The sequence below is a fragment of the Hyla sarda genome, chromosome 2 (genome assembly GCF_029499605.1).
Source record: "Hyla sarda isolate aHylSar1 chromosome 2, aHylSar1.hap1, whole genome shotgun sequence".
Lineage (NCBI taxonomy): Eukaryota > Metazoa > Chordata > Amphibia > Anura > Hylidae > Hyla > Hyla sarda.
Genome location: NC_079190.1, coordinates 73,886,105 through 73,912,513, shown reverse-complemented (window position 1 = coordinate 73,912,513; position 26,409 = coordinate 73,886,105). Strand labels below are relative to the sequence as shown.

General features: G+C 44.8%; 1 protein-coding gene across 3 annotated transcripts in view; it reads right to left on the bottom strand.

The window, feature by feature from the left end:
* Window positions 1–24,812, bottom strand: part of LRCH1 (leucine rich repeats and calponin homology domain containing 1) — a 236,885-nt gene extending 212,073 nt beyond the window's left edge. For 2 of the 3 annotated variants that reach the window (XM_056562088.1, XM_056562087.1), the window contains exon 1: window positions 24,375–24,783. In XM_056562088.1, the coding sequence (XP_056418063.1) occupies window positions 24,375–24,648 (274 nt within the window). In that variant the 5' untranslated portion in view covers window positions 24,649–24,783. Of the gene's footprint in view, window positions 1–24,374 lie in introns of all 3 variants that reach the window. The other variant, XM_056562089.1, reaches the window with a different exon arrangement.
* Between the last annotated feature and the right edge of the window lie 1,597 nt (window positions 24,813–26,409).

The following is a 26,409-nucleotide window of genomic DNA, read 5'->3' as shown; positions in this document are numbered from 1 at the left end:
ACAACAGAGCAGACGGCGAAGGGGCTGATTGTGATGCTGTAACAGTACTACACAAAAGAAAACCAAACTCCTATTAAACTCAACAAACTATGTCTGCAAACAGTCCATGGTGAAAATGCAACAAAAAGACACACAAATGTTGATGCATTGAGAAGCATTTGATGCAGTTTTTGATTGTCTAAAGCAGTGTTTTCTAAACAGTGTGTCTCCAGCTGTTGCAAAACTACAACTCTCAGCATGCACGGACAGCCGAAGGCTGTCCGGGCATGCTGGGAGTTGTAGTTTTGCAAAATCTGGAGACGCACTGTTTGGAAAACACTGGTGTAAAGGCTATGCAGACCATTGCAACTAAATTCTCCAAACATGATTCTTAAGGGTAGGGACAGAAATTGAATTTACAAAGCGTATTTTGACACACATGGCTACCCGCGGCGTGGTTGCTGTGGGAAAGCCCTATTGTGTCTGCTCATAGGAGAATATGCAACGTATTGCAGAAGATTTTTCACAGCGTAAAATACGCTGCGTATACGCAATGTGTGACCCTAGCATGAAAATTCATAGGCAAACGAAGGAGCTGTTTACATTACTGCTAGAAAAATACATGATCACTACATTCAATAACAGCTTCAAGTTTCTATGACACAAGACTGATGCATCCAATGACTGCAGCAGAAAAACAGTACAGTGCTGTTTCCGTCTGCACAGGTTTTGATTCTGCAGGGAGGTTGCTCCAAACATCCTGGAGAGGTAACAACAGTTATCCAATGTAAATTTGGTGAAATCCTTTTGTCTCTTTATGTTATTCCAGTTGCCAACACTTGAGCGAGGACAGGTAAGTACCTGAACATAAGTATGGCTTTTTGCCCACAATTCTTCCATGAAGTCCACTTCTGGCCACAGTAGGTGGGTGTACCTGGGTCCCACTGGTTTCTGCCAGTTTTGAGCTGAGGGCCCAGTTTGAAATCTTCCAGGTTGAAAGGGAAAGTAACCATGATGTGTGATTTATCTTCAGCATTACACTTCCTTGGCCAACCAATGTGTCTACGTTACTCAATGTTACCTGTTTCTTCTGCTTCTCCTTAAAACAGCACATCTTGAAACTTGATAGTGTATAACTACCTTATGTCTTGTTGCTGTGCTCAGTCTTGCCATAGTGTATGACCGGCCGAGACAGGATATGGCTCATCACCGGCAGCAGCGACGTACCGATTCAGCGGGTGATAGGCTTAGCAGCAATATGTTGTAACAGGCACGGGCACCGAGAAGAAGGCCAAGCCCGGGCCCATTGGACAACACTGCTGCTCTGCCTATCACCTGCCGAGGTAGTACAGCCGGCTATTACCGGACCTGAGAGTTATGTGTCTTGCATAAAAGAGAAAATCTCCAGCACTCAGGTGTAAAATCCTCAATGCTAAGGCTTTATTAGAGACAGTATTCTTCCAACATATAAACGACACAGATACAGCCCTTTAACGCGTTTCACAGACCCCCAAATCAGTAAAGAATGGGAGAGTAATATTAGCGGCACTGGGGAATGAAGATAACTTTAGGTTTATTATTTTAATGGTGGTAGCTCAGGAATATAGGGGGAGATTTATCAATATGTGTCTGTGTGCAGCCACTTTGCAGCCTTTTTTTTTTTTTTTTTGCTGTTTTTTGACTTATGTGCGCCAAACTTATAAAAATAGCGCAAGACTTTGATACATTTTGCACAAATGAAAAATCAACTCAGAACTTACTGTAGGATGTCACAAACAAGACAGTTTGTGCAATATTTTTGCGCCTTTTTAAAAAGACACAGGCCGACATTTATCATTGTCTTTAGACAGTTTTTTTGTGTCTACGAAAGGCGCAAAAAAGGCGCAAGCAGGGTTTACTTGCGCCTTTTGGTTTACACATTTCTGCTGATTTTGAGCTGTAATCCACTGATTTTGGCAATACACATGATATGGAAAGGTTTTATGAACTGTGACTTTTTGTGAAAAGACGCAAAAAAGGGGCAAAACCATTGAAAAGTCTCTAAAACTACACCAGCCCAGACTTAGCTTAGCTTTTTGCCGTATGTGAAGAGAGAAATTTCAGAAAATGTGACCTGCAAAAAATGTATCAAATGCTCTGTGACCATTTAATAAATTAGGTTATCCTACACATTACCAGCACACAAAAAAAGGTGCAGAAAAATGCTTCACTTACACCTACAATGATAAATGCTTCACTTACACCTACAATGATAAATGCTTCACTTACACCTACAATGATAAATGCTTCACTTACACCTACAATGATAAATGCTTCACTTACACCTACAATGATAAATGCTTCACTTACACCTACAATGATAAATGCTTCACTTACACCTACAATGATAAATGCTTCACTTACACCTACAATGATAAATGCTTCACTTACACCTACAATGATAAATGCTTCACTTACACCTACAATGATAAATGCTGGCCACAGTTAATAAATCTCGTCCACTGCATAGTCAAGAATGAAGCACTGCATTTCACAGTCACTTTTGGCAAAATAATCTATTTTGAAATTGAGCAAAAATTTTGCGGAAAAATTTGGCGCCACATTTCAGCCAATAAAATGTCAGGAAGGCAATGACAAATCTCCCCCACAGGATTTAGAAAAATGTAGCTGGAGTACCCCATTTAAGCATCCTACACAGCCGTTTCTAATTCAGTTAATGTCTGTGTTTCAAACTACCGTATATACTCGAGTATAAGCCGAGTTTTTCAGCACGATTTTTCGTGCTGAAAACACCCCCCTCGGCTTATACTCGAGTGAACTCCCCCACCCGCAGTGGTCTTCAACCTGCGGACTTCCAGAGGTTTCAAAACTACAACTCCCAGCAAGCCAGGGCAGCCATCGGCTGTCCGGGCTTGCTGGGAGTTGTAGTTTTGAAACCTCCGGAGGTCCGCAGGTTGAAGACCACTGCGGCCTTCAACATCATCCAGCCCCCTCTCACCCCCTTTAGTTCTGAGTACTCACCTCCACTCGGCGCTGGTCCGGTCCTGCAGGGCTGTCCGGTGAGGAGGTCGTCCGGTGGGATAGTGGTTCCGGGCTGCTATCTTCACCGGGGAGGCCTCTTCTAAGCGCTTCGGGCCCGGCCTCAGAATAGTCACGTTGCCTTGACAACGACGCAGATGCGTCGTTGTCAAGGCAACGGCTCTATTCCGGGCCGGAAGCGCGGAGAAGAGGCGCCCCCGGTGAAGATAGCAGCCCGGACCACCTCCTCACCGGACCACCTCCTTACCGGACAGCCCTGCAGGACCGGACCAGCGCCGAGCGGAGGTGAGTACTCAGAACTAAAGGGGGTGAGAGGGGGCTGGATGATGTTGAAGGCCGCAGTGGTCTTCAACCTGCGGACCTCCGGAGGTTTCAAAACTACAACTCCCAGCAAGCCCGGACAGCCGATGGCTGCCCGGGCTTGCTGGGAGTTGTAGTTTTGAAACCTCTGGAGGTCCGCAGGTTGAAGACCACTGAGGGCGAATGATGAGAAGAGGATGATGAAGGGGGGGGGGGTGTGGGGATGATGAAGGGGGGTGGGGATGATGAAGGGGGGGGTGTGGGATGATTACAAGGGGATGATGAAGGGGGGATGTGTGGGATGATAAGGGGATGTGTGGGATGATGACAAGGGGATGATGAAGGGGGGATGTGTGGGATGATAAGGGGATGTGTGGGATGATGACAAGGGGATGATGAAGGGGGGATGTGTGGGATGATGACAAGGGGATGATGAAGGGGGGATGTGTGGGATGATAAGGGGATGTGTGGGATGATGACAAGGGGATGATGAAGGGGGGATGTGTGGGATGATGACAAGGGGATGATGAAGGGGGGATGTGTGGGATGATAAGGGGATGTGTGGGATGATGACAAGGGGATGATGAAGGGGGGATGTGTGGGATGATAAGGGGATGTGTGGGATGATGACAAGGGGATGATGAAGGGGGGATGTGTGGGATGATGACAAGGGGATGATGAGGATGTTAATGACGGGTCTGGATGATGACAGGGGGGGATGAGGTATTTCCCACCCTAGGCTTATACTCGAGTCAATAACTTTTCCTGGGATTTTGGGTTGAAATTAGGGGTCTCGGCTTATACTCGGGTCGGCTTATACTCGAGTATATACGGTACATCTAAAATGATGATCCTTATAATCTGTTCGATATAATTGATAAATCATTTACCTATATTCTATACAAATATAATCCTAAAAAATTCCTGACTGTGAAAGCGTACCTAGAATTGAAGTGTTTTGATGGCAAAGGGTGGTCAGGCCAAATCACTTCTATTTTTGAAAGCATTCTTACTTTGCAGCATTTTTCCTTATCTGTCTAAATCTTTTGCACAGTACTGTATATCCCTCAGACACATCATGGCTGCAGTGAACAGTAAACATCTACCTGCTTCAAGCACTTGGAATAAACATTGTTTTATTTCCTTACTGAAACTCACTCATGTCTGCTTGTGTGTCCTGCTCTTCAGACCAAAGGGCCCTAGTTCTACTACAAAATCCTATAAATTGTTTACATTCTTTCTAAATGCTTTTATCACACAAGACTATTACCAGACTAGCAATTATGGGATTTATTTAATACTCCTAAAACCTTTTGTTCACTATAAGATATTTTTACTGAACCACTGCAATGAAATATCTAACCTCCCTTATCGATGCCCAAAAAATTGAGAAGTGCAGCTGCTTTATATGGAAGCACAAGCCACTGGCATAAAGCTCAATTTAATCTTAAGGGGGTACTCCGCCGCACACATCTTATCCCCTATCCAAAGGATAGGGGATAGGAAGTTAGATTGCGGGGGTCCCGCCGCTGGGGACCCACACGATCTCCGGGCCGGCACCCCTGTCCTTTGGGTCACGGAGTGAACTCTGTACTATAGACATAAACAGAGCGGGCATGGCGTGATGTCCCGAACGTGGAAGCTGCAAGTGTTCCGGATGCCGCAGCTGCTGGCTCGGAGATCCTGGGGGTCCCTAGCAGCGGGACCCCCACGATCTAACATCTTATTCCCTATCCTTTGGATAGGGGATAAGATGTGTGTGGCAGAGTACCCCTTTAACATTCAAATATGACTCAGGGGTCCAATAGAACAAATATAATCTGCTTGTGGCCATGTGAGGGTAACAGTGGTATATGCTTCATTTGCAGGACACAAAGGAGTGGTAGACTACACTTTTGTGTCCCACAAACAAAATGAATATCAATGTGAAAGGAGTCACAAGTAGACTACTTTTGGTCGATTTATCTGTATACATTGGAATACATACTCTGACCCTAGAGTCTTATTGATTTCAATGGGATTCTGCTGCAATGTGCACACGGCAGAATTTCCGCAGCAGATATTTCTGCCACGGAAATCCCAACTGCGGCGTCCGCAGAAAAAAATAGATTTTCTAGACTAATCTTTCTGTGGATTCCGTTAGGAAAGGCATTGCTGTCTACCGCAAGTATTTGTGTTGGGTTCTCGGAATCCCAATCCTGATGCAAGGCTCTACTAGGGACTAAGAAGTGAGATCCAGTACTTTTGCCCATATAGTGTATGACTCACAGCTTAACCCCTTAAGGACACATGACGTTCTCATACGTCTCCATTTCCGAGTCCTTAAGGACACATGACGTATGAGAACGTCATGTGTTTTACCGGCCCCCCGCAACCATCTGGAGCGGAGCCGGTCCCCGATGCCTGCTGAAATCGTTCAGCAGGCATCGGGGCATATCGCCCAGGAGGGTCATTATGATGTACAATTCAGTCCAGCGATCTGCGGCGGATTCCGGGTCAATCGGGTCTCCAGTGACCTGGTGACCCGGAATTATTGGCTGATCGGGGCCGTCAGAGACGGCCCCGATCAGCCAGAGCCAGCAGGGGTGATGTGGCACTGGTGCCACCTCACGATCGCCCAGATTCGTCGGCCGGATTACCGGCCGACCAATCAGGGCGCCTGCTGCGGGTGTCACTCCCGCAACCCGCTCCGCCCCTCTTCCGGAGGACGTGAGCGGGTGCGGGACGTGCACCCCGGGTGCTGGGGACCCCGATCCCCGGCGCCCCTGTTGGGATCGGGGCCCCAGGAGCAGCGGCGGCGGCGGATTCGACGAGGGACTGACCTGTGCGGCTGGATCGTTGGAGGTGAGTGACAGCCTCCTGCTGTTGCTTAGCAACAGCTCCCAGCATGCAACAAGGGCATGCTGGGAGCTGTAGTTATGCAACATCAGGAGGCAGACCACCACAACTCCCAGCATGCCCTTATGGGCATGCTGGGACTTGTAGTTTTGCAACAGCTGGAGGCACATTCTTTCTATGGAAAAGTGTACCTTCAGCTGTTGTGCAACTACAACTCCCAGCTTGCACAATCAGCTAAAGTGCATGCTGGGAGTTGTAGTGGTGCATCTGCTGGTTGCATAACTACAACTCCCAGCATGCCCGTTGGCTGTCGGTGACTGCTGAGAGTTGTAGTTTTGCAACAGCTGAAGGCACACTGAGTTAAGTAGCAAACCAGTGTGTCTCCAGCTGTTGCATAACTACAATCCCCAGCATCCCCAGCCAAAGTAGTATGCCTCCAGCTGTTGCATAACTACAACACCCAGCATGCCCTTCCGCTGTCCGTACATGCTGGGGGTTGTAGCTTTTGCAATAGCTGAAGGCACACTGGTTGCAAAACACTGAGTTTGTTACCAAACTCGGTGTTTCACAACCAGTGTGCCTCCAACTGTTGCAAAACTACAACTCCCAGCATGCACTGATAGACCGTACATGCTGGGAGTTGTAGTTTTGCAACAGCTGGATGTCCCCCCCCCCCAATGTGAACGTACAGGGTACACTCACATGGGCGGAGGATTACAGTAAGTATCCGGCTGCAAATTTGAGGTGCGGCAAAATTTCTGCCGCAGCTCAAACTGCCAGCGAGAAACTACTGTGAACCCCCGCCCGTGCGACTGTACCCTAAAAACACTACACTACACTAACACAATATAAAATAAAAAGTAAAAAACACTACATATACACATACCCCTACACAGCCCCCCTCCCCAATAAAAATGAAAAACGTCTGGTACGCCACTGTTTCCAAAACGGAGCCTCCAGCGGTTGCAAAACTACAACTCCCAGCATGCACTGATAGACCGTACATGCTGGGAGTTGTAGTTTTGCAACAGCTGGATGTTCCCCCCCCCCCCAATGTGAACGTACAGGGTACACTCACATGGGCGGAGGATTACAGTAAGTATCCGGCTGCAAGTTTGAGCTGCGTCAAATTTTCTGCCGTAGCTCAAACTGCCAGCGAGAAACTACTGTGAACCCCCGCCCGTGCGACTGTACCCTAAAAACACTACACTACACTAACACAAAATAAAAAGTAAAAAACACTACATATACACATACCCCTACACAGCCCCCCTCCCCAATAAAAATGAAAAACGTCTGGTACGCCACTGTTTCCAAAACGGAGCCTCCAGCTGTTGCAAAACAACTACTCCCAGTATTGCCAGATAGCCGTTGACTGTCCAGGCATGCTGGGAGTTTTACAACAGCTGGAGGCACCCTGTTTGGGAATAACTGGCGTAGAATACCCCTATGTTCACCCCTATGCAAGTCCCTAATTTAGGCCTCAAATGCGCATGGCGCTCTCACTTTGAAGCCCTGTCGTATTTCAAGGCAACAGTTTAGGGCCACATATGGGGTATCGCCGTACTCGGGAGAAATTGGGCTTCAAATTTTGGGGGGTATTTTCTGCTATTACCCTTTTAAAAAATGTTAAATTTTTGGGAAAACAAGCATTTTAGGTAAAAAAAATATATTTTATTTTACATATGCAAAAGTTGTGAAACACCTGTAGGGTATTAAGGTTCAAATTATCCCTTGTTACGTTCCCCGAGGGGTCTAGTTTCCAAAATGGTATGCCATGTGTTTTTTTTTTGCTGTCCTGGCACCATAGGGGCTTCCTAAATGCGGCATGCCCCCAGAGCAAAATTCGCTTTCAAAAAGCCAAATGTGACTCCTTCTCTTCTGAGACCTGTAGTGCGCCAGCAGAGCACTTTTCACACCCATATGGGGTGTTTTCTGAATCGGGAGAAATTGGGCTTCAAATTTTGGGGGGTATTTTCTGCTATTACCCTTATTAAAATTGTAAAAATTTTGGGAAACCAAGCATTTTAGGTAAAAAAAATATATATTTTTTTACATATGCAAAAGTCGTGAAACACCTGTAGGGCATTAAGGTTCACGTTACCCCTTGTTACGTTCCCCGAGGGGTCTAGTTTCCAAAATGGTATGCCATGTGTTTTTTTTTTGCTGTTCTGGCACCATAGGGGCTTCCTAAATGCGGCATGCCCCCAGAGCAAAATTTGCTTTCAAAAAGCCAAATGTGACTCCTTCTCTTCTGAGACCTGTAGTGCACCAGCAGAGCACTTTTCACGCCCATGCGAGGTGTTTTCTGTATCGGGAGAAATTGGGCTTCAAATTTTGGGGGGTATTTTCTGCTATTACCCTTTTTAAAAATGTAAAATTTTTGGGAAACCAAGCATTTTAGGTAAAAAAAATATATATTTTTTTTACATATGCAAAAGTCGTGAATCACCTGTAGGGTATTAAGGTTCACTTTACCCCTTGTTACGTTCCCGGAGGGGTCTAGTTTCCAAAATGGTATGCCATGTGTTTTTTTTTGCTGTCCTGGCACCATAGGGGCTTCCTAAATGCGGCATGCCCCCCAAAAACCATTTGTCGCTCCTTCCCTTCTGAGCCCTCTACTGCGCCCGCCGAACAATTAACATAGACATATGAGGTATGTGCTTACTCGAGAGAAATTGGGTTTCAAATACAAGTAAAAATTTTCTCCTTTTTATCCCTTGCAAAAATTCAAAAATTGGGTCTACAAGAACATGCGAGTGTAAAAAATGAAGATTTTGAATTTTCTCCTTCACTTTTGCTGCTATTCCTGTGAAACACCTAAAGGGTTAATACACTTACTGAATGTTTTTTTTAATACTTTAGGGGGTGTAGTTTTTATAATGGGGTCTTTTATGGGGTATTTCTAATATGAAGACCCTTCAAATCCACTTCAAAACTGAACTGGTCCCTGAAAAATAGTGAGTTTGAAAATTTTGTGAAAAATTTCAAAATTGCTACTGAACTTTGAAGCCCTCTGGTGTCTTCCAAAAGTAAAAACTCATAAATTTTATGATGCAAACATAAAGTAGACATATTGTATATGTGAACCCAAAAAAAATATATTTTGAATATCCATTTTCCTTACAAGCAGAGAGCTTCAAAGTTAGAAAAATGCAAAATTTTCATTTTTTTCATCAAATTTGGGGATTTTTCACCAAGAAAGGATGCAAGTTACCATAAAATTTTACCACTAAGTTAAAGTAGAATATGTCACGAAAAAACAATCTCGGAATCAGAATGATAACTAAAAGCATTCCAGAGTTATTAATGTTTAAAGTGACAGTGGTCAGAATTGCAAAAAACACTCCGGTCCATAAGGTATAAAATGGCCTGGTCCTTAAGGGGTTAAAGGATTTCTGCAGAAAATAAAAAAAAATGCAATACAGACAAATATAAGTCATTTAGATTTTTAATTTTTTTTTTTTATTATAAACGTAAAGTTAAAGGGGTTATCCAGGAAAAAACTTTTTTTTTTATATATCAACTGGCTAAACAGATTAAACAGATTTGTAAATTACTTCAATTAAAAAATCTTAATCTTTTCAGTACTTATGAGCTGCTGAAATTCAGTTGCTCTTTTCTGTCTAAGTGCTCTCTGATGACACCTGTCTCGGGAACTGTCCAGAGTAGAAGCAAATAAATCCCCATAGCAAACCTCTCCTACTCCTGCAGTTCCCGAGACAAGCAGAGATGTCAACAGAGAGCACTGTTGCCAGACAGGAAAGAACAACTCAACTTCAGCAGCTGATAATTATTGGAAGGATTAAGATTTTTTAATAGAAGTAATTTACAAATTTGTTTAACTTTCTGGAGCCAGTTGATATAAAAAAAAAATATATATATATATATTTTTTTTTTTCCTGGATAACCCCTTTAACCCCTTAAGGACCAAGGACGTACCGATACGTCCTTGGTCCTGCTCTTCTGATATAACGCGGGGTTACACAGTAACCCCGCGTCATATCATGGCGGGCCCGGCGTCATAGTGAAGCCGGGATCCGCCTCTAATAGCGCGCAGCGCCGATCGCGGCGCCGCGCGCTATTAACCCTTTAGCCGCGCGCTCAGAGCTGAGCCGCGCGGCTAAAAGTGAAAGTGAAAGTTCCCGGCTAGCTCAGTCGGGCTGTTCGGGATAGCCGCGGCTAATCGCGGCATCCCGAACAGCTGACAGGACAGCGGGAGGGCCCCTACCTGCCTCCTCGCTGTCCGATCGCCGAATGACTGCTCAGTGCCTGAGATCCAGGCATGAGCAGTCATGCGGCAGAATCGTTGATCACTGGTTTCTTATGAGAAACCAGTGATCAATGATGAAGATCAGTGTGTGCAGTGTTATAGGTCCCTATGGGAGCTATAACACTGCAAAAAAAAAGAGAATAAAGATCATTTAACTCCTCCCCTATTAAAAGTTTGAATCACCCCCCTTTTCCAATAAAAAAAAAACACAGTGTAAATAAAAATAAAAATAAACATATGTGGTATCACCGCGTGCGGAAATGTTCGAATTATAAAAATATATCATTAATTAAACCGCTCGGTCAATGGCGTGCGCGCAAAAAAATTCCAAAGTCCAAAATAGTGCATTTTTGGTCACTTTTTATATCATTTAAAAATGAATAAAAAGTGATCAATAAGTCCTATCAATGCAAAAATGGTACAGTTAAAAACTTCAGATCACGGCGCAAAAAATGAGCCCTCATACCGCCCCATACACGGAAAAATAAAAAAGTTATAGGGGTCAGAAGATGACAATTTTAAACGTATTAATTTTCCTGCATGTAGTTATGATTTTTTCCAGAAGTCCGACAAAATCAAACCTATATAAGTAGGGTATCATTTTAATCGTATGGACCTACAGAATACATATCAGGTGTCATTTTTACCGAAAAATGTACTACCTAGAAACGGAAGCCCCCAAATGTTACAAAACAGCGTTTTTTTTTCAATTTTGTCGCACAATGATTTTTTTTCCCGCTTCACCATAGATTTTTGGGCAAAATGACTGATGTCATTACAAAGTAGAATTGGTGGCGCAAAAAATAAGCCATCATATGGATTTTTAGGTGTAAATTTGAAAGAGTTATGATTTTTTAAAGGCAAGGAGCAAAAAACGAAAATGCAAAAACGGAAAAACCTCCGGTCCTTAAGGGGTTAAAATCATATTAACAATAACCACTTAATTTTTTACTGTACATGTAAATATAGTTCCCTTTCAAGCTTTAACAGGAGAAAACTGATATAACTTCACAGGAGGTTTTTCTGTTTAATTCAGGGAGTTTTCCAGTTGCAGTTCAAAAACAATCCCAAGCGTTTCCTACATGCATGAAGTCTCTTTCATACAGTGTGAAGGAATCAGAATCCACCCACAGCTCTGTTATAAAAGGATGCTCAGCTCTGGTCTTGGAAGGAAATCAAGGCCTGCTGGAATTTCACAGCTGAACAACTATGTGGTGATTTATGGACAGAACACACAAAAACATCCTCTGGATTATAAATCAGAACATAAAACAGCATCAGAACCAAAACATACACTTCTGTGAGTACAGACCCCCCCGTTGTGCAGGGTGTGAGTGGCAACACAACATTTTTCACTTTTCCATTTTACAAGTCCTTAAGGTTTTTTTTTTTCTAAACTCTGTTGATCCAGAGGAAGGCAATAATAAATCTTTTACAAGGTAGATGCTTATTTGCTGTAACTTTAAAGTTTATAAGAACGTACATGAAAAAGCATTCTCATTAGACCAAAAATGAGCCATAAGGCTAGGTTCACACTGCGGAATATCTGGGCAGAAATCGTCTGCAGAAACAATAGACTTGCAGTCTCCAATAGGCTGCAATGTGTTCCGCCAGTATTTCCACCTGAAGAATGAGCAACGCCATTCTTCAGGCGGAAATTTCCAAGCGGATTTTCCATTCACAAATTCTGAAGTGTGACTTTTTGAACGGAAACCCATTCGCTATACAGTACATTTTAGCAAGCGGAATTTCTGCCTGCAATTTCAAAGCGGAATTGCAGGCGGAAATTCTGGCCTAAGGCTAGGTTCACACTGTGGAATTTCTGGGCAGAATTTCTGCCGGAGACCAAACCGGCGGCACTAGGACCGCGTGGACTGCATTGCCATCTCCATAGATGTCAATGCATTTCTACTCAGATCTCCCAAAAGATCTACCCAAAAATGCATTGCTGTCTGGGGGGACGGCAATGCAGTCTGTGCTGCCCTAGTACCGCCAGCCAAATCTCCGGCAGAAATTCTACCCAGAAATTCCACAGTGTGAACCTAGCCTAAGGCTAGGTTCAGACTACGGAATTTCTGCCGGAATTTTCGCTTTGAAATTTCCGGCAGAAATTCCGCTTACTATAATGCATAGTGTAGTGAATGGTTTTCCGTTCACAAATTCACACTTCGGAATTTGTGAAGCGGAAAATCCGGATGAGAAATCCGCTAGAAAATTTCCGCCTGAAGAAAGGGGTTGCTCTTTCTTTAGGCGGAAATCCTAGGGGAACACATAGCAGTCTATAGGAGACTGCAGTGTACGCGCGGTCCTAGCGCCGACTAATTCAGTCGGGGCAGGCGGGACTCGGAATCTCCGGGCGCAAATTTTCTGCCCGGAGATTCCGTAGTCTGAACCTAGCCTAAGGGTCTATTCACAAGGCAGAATTTCCTCTTGCGGAATGGTGCCTCAAATTAAAGCCCATAGGATTTAGAAATGTGAATGGGAGTGTGGAATCCCATAGAAGTCTATGGGCTTTAATTTGAGGCGGAATTCAGCAAGTGGAAATTCTACCATGTGAATAGACCCTTATACAGAAGAGGATATAAGAGGATCACTATCTCCAATATTCCCCCAAATGACTATAGTAGCAAAGTGATCCACAGTCACCCAATAATTGTGTGCTGATGAAACATATTCAGGCCTCTGTTTAGCAAATGTCACCAAGTCTGTGGAAAATTCATTGTCATTTCCACTCTGAATATAGGGTCATTTTAGGAGAATAACATACAGGCTGGTAAAGATAAGCATCCGAAATGTATATCTTGTACATGGCATTATCATCTTGTGATAATATAATGTTCATTATGCCAATATACAGAGACTGGATTTGGATAATCGTAAAGAAATATGTTCTGACATACTTTAAGCATATGACATACCCCTGGTCCTAGATAAGGCTGAATTATGAGCAGATAGTCCAATGAAATTTTTACTTCTGAATGACGTCAAAACTTTTACAAATGAGAGTGAAGGTTATCAGACACTTATTTCCTATCCACAGTCTAGGGCAGTGGTCTTCAACCTGCGGACCTCCAGATGTTGCAAAACTACCACTCCCAGCATGCCCGGACAGCCAACGGCTGTCCGGACATGCTGGGAGTTGTAGTTTTGCAACATCTGGAGGTCCGCAGGTTGAAGACCACTGGTCTAGGGGATAAGTGTCTCATTGCAGAGGGTCCGACTGCTGGGACCCCCGTAATCTTCTGTACGGGACCCTGGCTACTTACATGTCATCATCGCACTCCAGCCCCTACCTTCCTGGACAACCACAAGTGACATTCCGCTCAGCCAATCACTGCCTGAGGCGGGACATCACTGCTGCTGCTCATTCATTCATCCTGGGTCTCGTACAGAAGATCAAGGGGGTCCCACCTATCAGACCCCCCACTTATTCCTCTAGCCTATAAACCGGGGATAAGTATCGAAAAAGTTTTGTTCCCTAGACTACTTCTTTAATGTTATGGCTGATTGCAAGATATTCGACCACCATTGTAAAATAACCAATAATATAGGCTAACTATTATTTTATTATTTAGTTTTAGTCTGAATTATTATAGTACAAGGTAAGGTTAATACATGTATACTGTGCCCCAAGGCCCCATTTTATTAAACATGTGGTGTGGATCATTATGCCCTGTGATTCACCATTATACCACTAATGATCATCTCATGCCCTTTAAAATGACAGTGTCTATACTATGAGCAATCTTGTATTATGGGAGCTAAGAGTAAAATTATGATTAAATGTAGTGCAATAAAAGGGACTAACCATTCATCAAGTGACATACACGGCTGTCCTTTGCCATATTGGGATGCTAAAAAACACAAAGGGGGAGATTTATCAAAACCTGTCCAGAGGAAAAGTTGTCCAGTTGCCCATAGCAACCAATCAGCTCACTACTTTCATTTTTGACAAGGCCTCTGCAAAATGAAAGAAGCGATCTGATTGGTTGCTATGGGCAACTCAGCAACTTTTCCTTTGGACAGGTTTTGATAAATCTCCCCCAAAATGTTTTAACCATAGACTGACAGCAATGATGGAAATGTAAGCTGTAACAAACTTTCATGTCGTGAGAAATTTTATGCTACTTTTTTATATACCAAACATTTGGTATATAAGAATAATGGCATAGTAAGGGCAGCTATCGAAAGACACAAGTGTGCACTGAGCCAATCACTGGCTGAGACAGGTCCCCACTGTAGTCAGTGACTGGCTGAGTTTGTATTTCCTGTTTGTTCAGAGGGCGGGGGGGGGGGGGGGGGGTGCAGGAATTGGAGACCAGAAGAGACCTGGAAATCTTAAAGGAAATGTCTTTCATCAGTGTAAGTAAAGACAGATAGTGCAGGTGACACTGATGATAACAATACTTACCTTTGCCCATTCCATGCTCTGGTTCTCCAGCAATCTTCCGCCATATCTTCTGTTTTGGGGCCAACTTGGAGCATGGACGGAGCTTCCTGATGTGATCACAGCTGTTTGCTAGCAGCAGGACCAAGCAGAAAAGCAGCAGCATTGACGTCACGAAGCTCCACCCAAGCTCCAAGTCGGCCCCGGAACGGAAGATACAGCGGAAAGATTGCAGGAGAACCAGAGCATGGAAAAGCGCAAGGTAAGTATCACTGTCATGAGTGTCACCTGCACTACCTGTCTGTACCGACAGGTTAATGAAGGTGAAACTGATGACATCTTTCCTTTCAGAGTAGCAGTGGTGGATATTAGTCAAGGGGCAATCCCTTTAAATTGAGATGAGCTACTGATTGCATTTAAACTTACCATACAGCCCTCACTGTGCCATGTGGCTACCAATGAAACCCAAATCCAAGAGACCTCATCAAAGTATATGAGCCCATTAACTGATTGGGACTGAAAGGGGAGGGTTTCCTGTTCAAGAGACAGCCAAAAAGAGCAAGGAGTCTCGTAGGCCATGCAATGCTCTACAAGAAAAAAATATGCAAAGTAGCTCTTCTCCAGAATCTATTGGAGGTAGCATTGCTTAGCCCATTAAAGTGCTAAATCCAGAATCTCCTCCCAAAAAGGAGTTATGCATTTGTAGACTGATCATTCAAGGTTTTTGCTTGGCTGGGAAGGCTGGGTAGCAGATGTTTGTTCATGTCCAGGCAGTGAGAAGCTGCATGTCCTATTTCCATACAATATAATTATAGTGTATACATCGCTGTTATGGCCACTTTTACATCCTGATTCTGTTCATATCAACACAAGTATAACCACAAGTATAAACAGTATCCTGGACACTCGGCTAGATCTCAAGTAACAAAGTTATTAGAACCCCTAAAATAGAATAGAATGAGAACAGCTACATTCTGCTAGATGGGCAATTGTGGAGGCACATTAATGTAACACACCCAGCAGCTGACATCCATCCATACAGAGGCAAGATCTCAACTTTATTTCTCATGTCTTCTAAAAATACCTCCAGGGTAGAACAGAAAGAGGGATTGGCGGTTTGGATGGGAATACACTACATTCTGCTTACATCTTGTTTTTATAGGGAATCTGTCACCAGGTTTATTCTGTCTCATCTAGGAGCAAAATAAAGTATTGACATAGACCCTGATCATAGAGCTATGGCGTTTACTTGTCAGTATGCGGTAGTAAAAAAAATAAATTAATCATATTTAAGGGGTGAAAACACACACAAGTTTTCTGTCATATGTGGCTAAAATGTGTCAGCAAATTACTGCACGAATTTGCAGAGCTTGGCTGCCCCATTCCGGCCGCAGGGTCAGCCAAGCATTGTATGTGCTCTGATGGTTTATGAGCAGAGCACTAACCCCATCCTTCAGCTGCTTTTTGATGTTTTTAAGTCATAAAATAGATGTTTTAAATTTTTTTTTTTAAAGCCCCATATATACCATATATACTCAAGTATAAGCCGACCCGAATATAAGCCGAGGCCCCTAATTTCACCCCAAAAACCCAGGAAAAGTTATTGACTCGACTATAAGCCTAGGGTGGGAAATACATCAATGCTAGTGACGTTGCCTTGACGACGACGCACAGGGACATTCATGCACGTCTCTGTGCGTCGTCGTCAAGGTAACGTCACTAGTCTGGGTCCTGGAGAGCGGAGAAGAGGGCCCCCCGGGTGAAAATGGACAGCCAGGAACGACTAACCCTCCCCACCAGATGGTCCCTGTAGCATAGATGGCCTGGACCAGCTCACCCTTCCTTCCCACCAAGGGGAGGTGAGTAGAAAACTAAAGGGGGTGTCTGGATGATGACGAAGGCCCAAGCAGTGGTCTTCAACCTCCACATCTTTCAAAACTACAACGCCCAGCATGCCCGGACAGCCGAAGGCTGTCTGGGCATGCTGGGAGTTGTAGTTTTGCAACATTTGGAGGTCCGCAGGTTGAAGACCACTGAGAAGGGATTGACAGGCGGAGAGTTCACTTGTGTATAAGCCGAGGGGGGGGGGGGCGTTTTCAGCACGAAAAATAGTGCTGAAGAACGCGGCTTATACTCGAGTATATAATGTCCTTACTAATGTGCACAGGGAGATGGTGGCTTGACAGGAGGAGCCACTGCCCATGAATACTGAGGTCTCCATTGTATAAGTCCAGCTAGAAGACTTCACTGCACTGCAAGTCTTGTCACTAGACAAGCACTGCAGTCTTGTAACTATTTATATGTGTTCATACCAGCACATGCCTTACTTTTCATGTGAGGTATTACAGCTATCTCCTATTTATGGTTGGACAAAAAGTAAGACATGTGCAAGTACAAACCAATGTAAGCCTCTTCAAACACCTGTGCCAAGAGCTGGACACCGATCTATTATTGATAACTAATCCTGAGAACACACCAGCAATATAAAAACCTGTATAAGAGTAGGGATGAACGTGTAGAGGAAAAAGGACCTTATAAGGCGCTGCTGGTTCCAAAGAGGAATAAACCAAAACCAAGGATGTAGTAGTACAAAGCACTGGTAGGTTTATTAGCAAGAAGAAGTTATACAAGGATTACGTGTTTCGGGGGGAGCCTCCCCCTTCTTCAGATCAGTATGAAAGACATAGGTGCATACAGAGTTTATATATGTACAAAAAAGGCGCCCAAACCCGAGTGGGAGGGGCCCAAATAGAATCACATCACATGGTACTTCAAACGGAGTATGAGAAACAATTCAACAAGCATATAGTACACAGAAAACAGTTCTTGCTAATAAATCTACCAGTGCTTTGTACTACTACATCCTTGGTTTTGGTTTATTCCTCTCCATCTGGAACCAGCAGCGCCTTTTCAGGTCCTTTTTCCTCTACACGTTCATCGCTTCTACCAGGATTGGGTTCCCTTCTCCTGGGACCTCAGGCCAGCAGTAGTTCCTCCACCATACTTAACCCCTTACATGGGTTGATACGTAAGTTTTCACTTGCTCCAAGGTGAGCGGCCACTACCTCAAGGGCTTAATCTGCCCCATGTTTTATTCTCTCCAATAGCCTAAGTGATAATACACGAGGTGCCCTTGAGTTGGTCTCTACCCTTTTTGTTTTCCATATACCGAGAGATGTATAAGAGTAGGGTCACACATACCGTATCCACAGCGTATTTTGATATCCTGTTACAAGCATGTGTCCCCTAAAATCCACTGTGGAAGTAAACTTTGACCCCGTCAGCTGGCCCGCACGTCACAGTCACTAGGGGCAGAAGGCACACTCTAGTGACTAATGTCGGAGCGCTGAGACCACCCTCCAAACCTTACTGTACACACAGGGCTGTGGCTGGCTAGCTCTGTGTGTCAATCAAAAGCCAAGAAAAGTGAGTCATGACAGCGGATTTTAGGTGACAGATACTCGTAGTAAAATCCGCAGCGGATTCCCCACAGTGTAAAGTATGCTCCGGATACGGTATGTGTGACCCTTCCTTAAAGGGGAACTCCGGTGGAAACAAGTAGAAAACAAAGGTTTTCAAATCAACTGGTGCCTGAAAGTCAAAAAGATGTAAATTACTTCTATTAAAAATATCTTAATCCTTCCAGTAGTTATTAGCTGCTGTATAAAACAGAGAAATGTGTGAATTTATTTTCTGTCTCACAACATTGCTCTCTGCTGACACCTCTGTCCGTATCAGGAACTGTCCAGATTAGAATCATATCCCCATAGCAAACCTCTCCTGCTCTGGACAGTTCCTAACACGGACAGAGGTGTCAGCAGAGAGCACTGTGGTCAGACTAGAAAGAACTTCACAAATTTCTCTGTAGTATACAGCAGCTGATAAGTACTGGATTAGGATCAGGATTTTTAAATAGAAGTAATTTAGAAATCTGTTGATTTGAAAAATAATTTTTCCACCAGAGTTCCCCTTTAAGTCTTTTAATAGAAGCTGCTCAATAAGAAGATGGTATACACAACAAAATAATGGTATACACAACAAAACCACAAAAAGCCATATTAAGCATTTATGATAAAAAGCTGAACCCGCCATCGTTAATTAAATACATTATTGATCATAACTTCGCCAAGAAGAGACCCAGAAAACATTGATTTATAATGGAGCTCTAGGAATAAAGTCTTAGTATAAAAGTGCCTGGCAGGAAAGGCTCAGTGAATGGGAAAATGAATGAAAGAGATCACCGCTTTCTATACTGAGCACTAAACATACTCCACAGGGGCTGCCACGTGATGCACATTACTAGTGCTACTTCAGGTGTCAAATGGGATTTACTATTGATTTAGATCTTGTTGAGAGTCAAGTGTGATGGCCGCATTGATCTGCACACACTAGAGATCATGGGGGGGGGGAATTTATCAAAACTTGTCCAGAGGAAAAGTGGTTCAGTTGCCCATAGCAACCAATCAGATCGCTTCTTTCATTTTTTAAAGGGGTACTCCGGTGCTAAGACAACTTATCCCCTACCCAAAGGATAGGGGATAAGATGCCTGATCGCGGGGGTCCCGCCGCTGGGGACCCCTCGTGATCTTCCATGCTGCACTCCGTTAGAATCAGCCCCCAGAGCTGTCACGCCCTCTCCATAGGCTTGCATTGAGGGGGCGCAGCGTGACGTCACACGGGGGCGGAGCAGTGACATCACTATGCTCCGTCCCCGTGATTGACAGTAATCAGACCCGGAACGAGCACGCTCCGGGGGCTGATTCTAACGGGGTGCGGCGTGGAAGATCACGGGGGTCCCCAGCGGCGGGACCCCTGCGATCAGGCATCTTATCCCCTAGGGGATAAGATGTCTTAGCGCCGGAGTATCCCTTAAAGGCCTCTGAAAATGAAAAAAAAATCTGATTGGTTGCTATGGGCAACTGCTCAACTTTTTCTCTGCACCGGTTTTAATAAATACCCCCCCCCCCCCCCCATATGTATGTGTGCACCTGCATCATGTAGTTTAGGTCTTATGGGGTAATGAAACAGCCAAAAATAAGACGTCCAGGGAGGCATTTTGGACATACTGGATGTGTACATTTGTTGTGAGGTACACTGAACATTCTGATTTTGTATTTTCTGTCATGATGTCTACATCTTCGGGTTACGGAGTACAGGATCATATACTTCAATGCATATACTGGAGAGCTTGGAGTCGCAGTTCTGCAGCAACTAAGGAGCTACAGGTCATATTACATTGATTTACTGTATCTGTATGGCAGTGTTTTCCAAACGGTGCATCACCAGCTGTTGCAAAACTACAACTCCCAGCATGCCCGGACAGCCTTTGGCTGTCCGGGCATGCTGGGAGTTGTAGTTTTGCAACAGCTAGAGACACACTGTTGAATTAAGTTGTTTTTCAACCTTATCTAAATACTCTTTCTAAATACTAAATGCTTTCACTTTCTACATCTCATGCCAAAAAAAGACATATCATGGTGGGAAACATTTACACAAATGATGTCCGTATCAGGAATTGTCCAGAGCAGGAGAAAATCCCCATAGCAAACCTATGCTGCTCTGGACAGTTCCTGACACGGACAAGGGTGTCAGCAGAGAGCACTGTGGACTAGACAAAAAAGAAATTCAAAAAGAAAAGAATTTCCTCTGTAGCATGCAGTTGCTAAAAAGTACTGGAAAGGTAAATATTTTTTCAGTCAACTGGTGCCAGAAAGTTAAACAGATTTGTAAATGACTTCTATTAAAAAATCTTTACCCTTTCAGTACTTTTTAGCAGCTGCATGCTGCAGAGGACATTCTTTTCTTTTTTAATTTCTTTTTTGTCTAGTCCACAGTGCTCTCTGCTGACACCCTTGTCCGTGTCAGGAACTGTCCAGAGCAGCATAGGTTTGCTATGGAGATTTTCTCCTGTTCTGGACCGTTCCTGATACGGACAGAGGTGTCAGCAGAAAGCACTGTGGACAAGACAAAAAATAAATTTAAAAAGCAAAGAATTTCCTCTGTAGCATACAGCTGCTAAAAAGTACTGAAGATTAAAGATTTTTTAATAGAAGTAATTTACAAATCTGTTTAACTTTCTGGCACCAGTTGATTTAAAGAAATTGTTTACCACCGGAGTGTACCCCTTTAATCGTGTCTGAAAAACTTCAAAGGCGTCCACCAATGTGTAGTAGACAACGTTGAGCGACATCTAAGGTATGCGGCGTCCATACAGCCGTGCCGGGGGGGACACACACATTTTAATTACCCCATAATTGTAAGCGCTGTGGAATCTGTAGGCGCTATATAAATAAATAAATAAAATAATCAAAAAGTGCGCTAAGAGCCTCCATTTTTTTGACCTAGAGTGCTGTTGCAACTTTCTTATTTGTCCATAAAGCCGTGTTGATATGGTAATGCGCCGAATATCTTACAATGTGCTTTGGCTTCCAATAGTACACCATTGTTTTCGCAAAGATATAGGAAAAATGGACAATTTCAATAATATCGAGTTCAGGACACCAGCTACATTCTGCAATTGGCATTCTGTGCCATTCACTCTTCTGCATTGCAGACTGGGCTGGCAGAGAATGGGTTACACATCTATAACCTCAGCTAACACATCAGTGATAGCTGTATACTGTGTATATGTTGCTATAGTATTTTCATGCAGCTTATCAGGAAATGACTAGTACATTGTGGAGCTATCGCTGCAGGCGATGTGAGGCGGACTGCAGAGATCTGTCAATGAACAAGTTCCAGGGCACCCTGTCATTGAGCCATGCTTATCCACTCTGTACTGTATACATTATTGTATCAGGGTGTCTCTATGTATATACCAACCCATCTACATACACGCATGTCATAAGGTGAATTATTAAAGGTAAATGCGCACTAGTCAGAATTGCTGCAGATTTTCCACGTGGAATGTTTGCATGAAAAACCCACATCAGAAATTTTCCTTATTAAAAATCTATATTGTTGGGGAAAGTTGGTGCGTTTTATATGGCGAATACATACCTATCGGGTCGGTCCATGCGGCCATCAACGGCCGGGACCCGTGGCTTATACAGGACATCACCGATCGCGGTGCTTATACAGGACATCACCGATCGCGGTGCTTATACAGGACATAACCGATCGCGGTGCTTATACAGGACATAACCGATCGCGGTGCTTATACAGGACATCACCGATCAAAGCTGACCGCCGCGTCTGAAGGGAAAGTGACACTAACCCGGCTGCTCAGTCAGGACAGGACACCGGGAGGGACCTTACCTGCCTCCCCGGTGTCTGCTCCGTGCCGGGATCTCCTGCATGGCGGCGCTCTCCTTCGACGTCATCACGTCGTCGCGCACGCCGTCCCGTCATCCAATAGGAGCGACGTGATGACGGCGCGTTGGGGACACCCCAGGGACGCGGCGACAGCGATGGAGCGACATCCAGGGCAGCGGTGACGGGTCCGGAGCGGCGGGGACATGTGAGTATTACCTCCTATCCAGTGGTCTTCAACCTGCGGACCTCCAGATGTTGCAAAACTACAACTCCCAGCATGCCCGGACAGCCAACGGCTGTCCGGGCATGCTGGGAGTTGTAGTTTCGCAACATCTGGAGGTCTGCGGGTTGAAGATCACTGTTGGGTGCAGAATCTTTTTTTTCTCGATTTTGCACCTTTAAAATTAGGTGCGTCTTATATGCCGGTGCGTCCTATAGGGCGAAAAATATTGTATGTTGCAGATTGTCGCAGAATTCCGTATTAATATCTATGGGGATGGTAAAAAACTGTTCCAACTTTGCAGCAAATCTGCACCAGACGCGAAGGAAGCGGCGAGTAAAAATTGGTAGAAATGTAATATATCAATGGGTGTCCTAATAATACACGGTCATGTCTACACCCCGATGCAAAAGCTACACCCACTTCAACATGGCGTAACTTGAAGGTGCTGGGCCCAAGTGCAAGATCGGTAACCGGAATCGAATGTTTCATTTATAGCACTGGTCTCCTTATACAGAGAAGAGAGACGGTAAGGGCACCCCTAAAGTTACACTACCGTCTGTGTGTCCTAATAAAAAGTCTATACACCCTATAATGCTACTGACTCATCTAATCTGAAAAGCTCACAGATGGAAATGTATCCAACTAACTGAGGGAGCCACCACAAGACTGGTGGAATATGCAGCTCAAGTTTTTTTTAGATCCTTTAAAAGTCTATTTGGGGCAGCCACCTCACCCACTTTAGGCTATGTTTACAAAGCAATATTTCTGGGTGGAATTGTGCTGCAGCAGAGTCCCATTGATCTCAAGGAGATTCTGCTGCACTGTGCACACAGCGGAATACCAATTCCGGGGTCTGCAAAAAGAATAGTCATGTCTATTCCTCCTGTGGATAATGCTCAGAAATGCGTTGTCTATAAGATGGCGTATTCCGTGGTGGTCCTAGTGCACGTCGGAACATTCAAATCTGAGTAATGTCCATCCGTGTTTCTCGGGGCAAACATTCCGCACTAAATACACCGTGTGAACATAGCCTTAGACTTTGCTTACACTCGCTTTGGGGGCTCCATCGAAGATTGTTCTAATTGTTTCTCAGGATCTGTTGGTCCATCATGCAGGGGAAAGTCCAGCTCTATGTATTCCTCTCATGGTCTCTTCATACTTCAGTATCACCAGGTTGTTCTATGTACTGCAGTAGTACAGCCTGCAGTGTTAGTACCGTATGGGCTCAAGATGGTGCTAAGACTGCAGACTGTACTAGTGCATTGAACAGCCCAGCAGCACTGACCTCTCCTGGATTGCAACTATCAAGTGTCCCATCGCCGTCCCATGAAGGGAGGAACCTTGGCCCAGAACATCCAAAGAGCCCAGAAAACATCTGCACCCAGTATGTAGGGTGTTTTATTGGGGCATGACAGCCGCTACTGTAGGATTCTGGTGAAGACTAAGGCTAGGTTCACATCAGCGTTGTGTTCCATTCAGAGGAGCTCCGCTAGTCCTTTAAAACTATGGGACTAGAGTGGAGAAATAAACTACTGCAAGCAGCACTCCTGCGCCACAACGGACATCTGACGGAAACCCGACGGACCCCATTCAAAGTCAATGTGACCCATCAGGACTTGGTGGTGTCCGTTGTGTCTGTTCGGACCTCAAATGGAGCATAGCACAACGCTGATGTGAACCTAGCCCAAAAATGTTCAATCTTCCATCAGAATCCAATTCATCTTGTGGTGCAAGTCGGAATTCCGCGTGGATTTTCCGTAATATGAACAGGGCCTTACACTAAGTCTGAGATGGAGCCTCCAGATGAGAACCTGGCCTTACCTGTGTTACTGATATATGAAGAGGACAAGGTGACATGCTTCTCAAGGTTGTACCTAACCAGAGACTGACGTCTTGGCACTCACCATGGATAGGTCTTCTTAAAGGGGGTTTCCACCCACAGACGTCCTCTATCCCGGGCACAGTGACATGTAGAGGCAGAGTTCCTCCTTATATCCCCAGTCTACAGCAGGGTGCACACAGAATGATAACACACCAAGCGGCAACTTTGCCCAGGGGGCTAATAGCGCCCGACTACTTACCTGCCTGCACGGTGTCGGACAAGTCATGGTTGCCCGAAGTCCTGGGGAATTCCTTCAGCTTCCTGGCACTGAGGTTGAGGATGCCGGAGTTTGCCGCCTCCTCCAGTGCCCTCTCCAGCCCCCGGTTGACGGGCAGACTGAGGCTGAAGTTGGTGACTCCGGTGATAGGTCCGTGGTGGTGATGGTGCGGCGGGTACTGGGGCTGGAGCAGGGCGCTGGCGGGGAGCTGGCTGGAGAACGGCTGAGAGTCACTGCTGCTTCCCAGCGTCGCCATCTTCCCTCCCGCTCCCGTACAGTCTGGATATACGTACGGTGTGGACGAGACACAAGAGTCAGGCGGCTGCGGCAGCACCGAGCTCTTTCCTGTAGGTTTCCTGCCTGCTGGAGTGAGGAGGCAAAGGGCGCATGTCCTCCCCCTGCTGTATATCCTGCACTGAGGTACCAGAGATTCCTCCTCACAAGCCTGCTTCCTGCCTCTCCAAACTTCTTCACTGGGAAGAACTCCTCAGGAGGGTGCGCCCTGTGCTGCCCTTTCTAGACATGCCACTCACGTCTGAGCATCAGTGCAGGAGGAGAAGTGTCATGGCTGGGGGGGCATGGCAGTGCCCATACTACTTAAAGGGGTACTCCACTGGAAAACATTTTTTTTTTTTAAATCAACTGGTGCCAGAAAGTTAAACAGATTTGTAAATGACTTCTATTAAAAAATCTTAATCCTTCCAATACTTATCAGCTGCTGTATGATCCACAGGAAGTTCTTTTCTTTTTGAATTTCCTTTCTGCCTGACCACAGTGCTTTCTGCTGACACCTCTGTCCATTTTAGGAACTGCAAATTCCCATAGCAAACCTCTCCTACTCTGGACAGTTCCTATAATGGACAGAGATGTCAGCAGGTCAGGCAGAAAGGAAATTCAAAAAGAAAAGAACTTCCCGTGGATCATAACAGTAGCTGATAAGTACTGGAAGGATTAAGATTGTTTTAATCAAAGTAATTTACAAATCTGTTTAACTTTCTGGCACCAGTTTACTTATAAAGACTTTAAAAAAATGTTTTCCACTGGAGTACCCCTTTAATCTCCATTACAGTGTGAACCAACTTGGGCTCCGGCTGTCAGGGCATGATGGGTGTCATTGTTTTTGTCACAGCTGGAGAACCATAGTTGTGGGAATTCAGGAGGAGAAGTGTCATGGCTGGGGTGCATGGCAGTGCCCATACTACTTAACCTCTTATTGCAGTGTGACCCAACTTGGGCTCCTCCAGCTGTGGCAAAAACGACAACTCTTATCATGCCCTGACAGCCATGATGGGAGTCGTTGTTTTTGCCACAGCTGGAGAACCATAGTTGTGGGAAATTCAGGAGGAGAAGCGTCAGGGCTGGGGTGCATGGCAGTGCCCATACTACTTAACCTATTGCAGTGTGACCCAACTTGGGCTCCTCCAGCTGTGGCAAAAGCGACAACTCCCATCATGCCCTGACAGCCATGATGGGAGTCGTTGTTTTTGCCACAGCTGGAGAACCCATAGCAAACCTCTCCTACTCTGGATAGTTCCTATAATGGACAGAGATGTCAGCAGAGAGCACTGTGGTCAGGCAGAAAGGAAATTCAAAAAGAAAAGAACTTCCCGTGGATCATAACAGTAGCTGATAAGTACTGGGAGGATTAAGATTGTTTTAATCGAAGTAATTTACAAATCTGTTTAACTTTCTGGCACCAGTTCACTTATAAAGACTTTAAAAAAATGTTTTCCACTGGAGTACCCCTTTAATCTCCATTATAGTGTGACCCAACTTGGGCTCCGGCTGTCAGGGCATGATGGGAGTCGTTGTTTTTGTCACAGCTGGAGAACCATAGTTGTGGGAATTCAGGAGGAGAAGTGTCATGGCTAAGGTGCATGGCAGTGCCCATACTACTTAATTCCTATTGCAGTGTGACCCAACTTGGGCTCCTCCAGCTGTGGCAAAAACAACGACTCCCATCAGGCCCTGACAGCCGAAGGCTGTCAGGGCATGATGGGAGTCGTTGTTTTTGCCA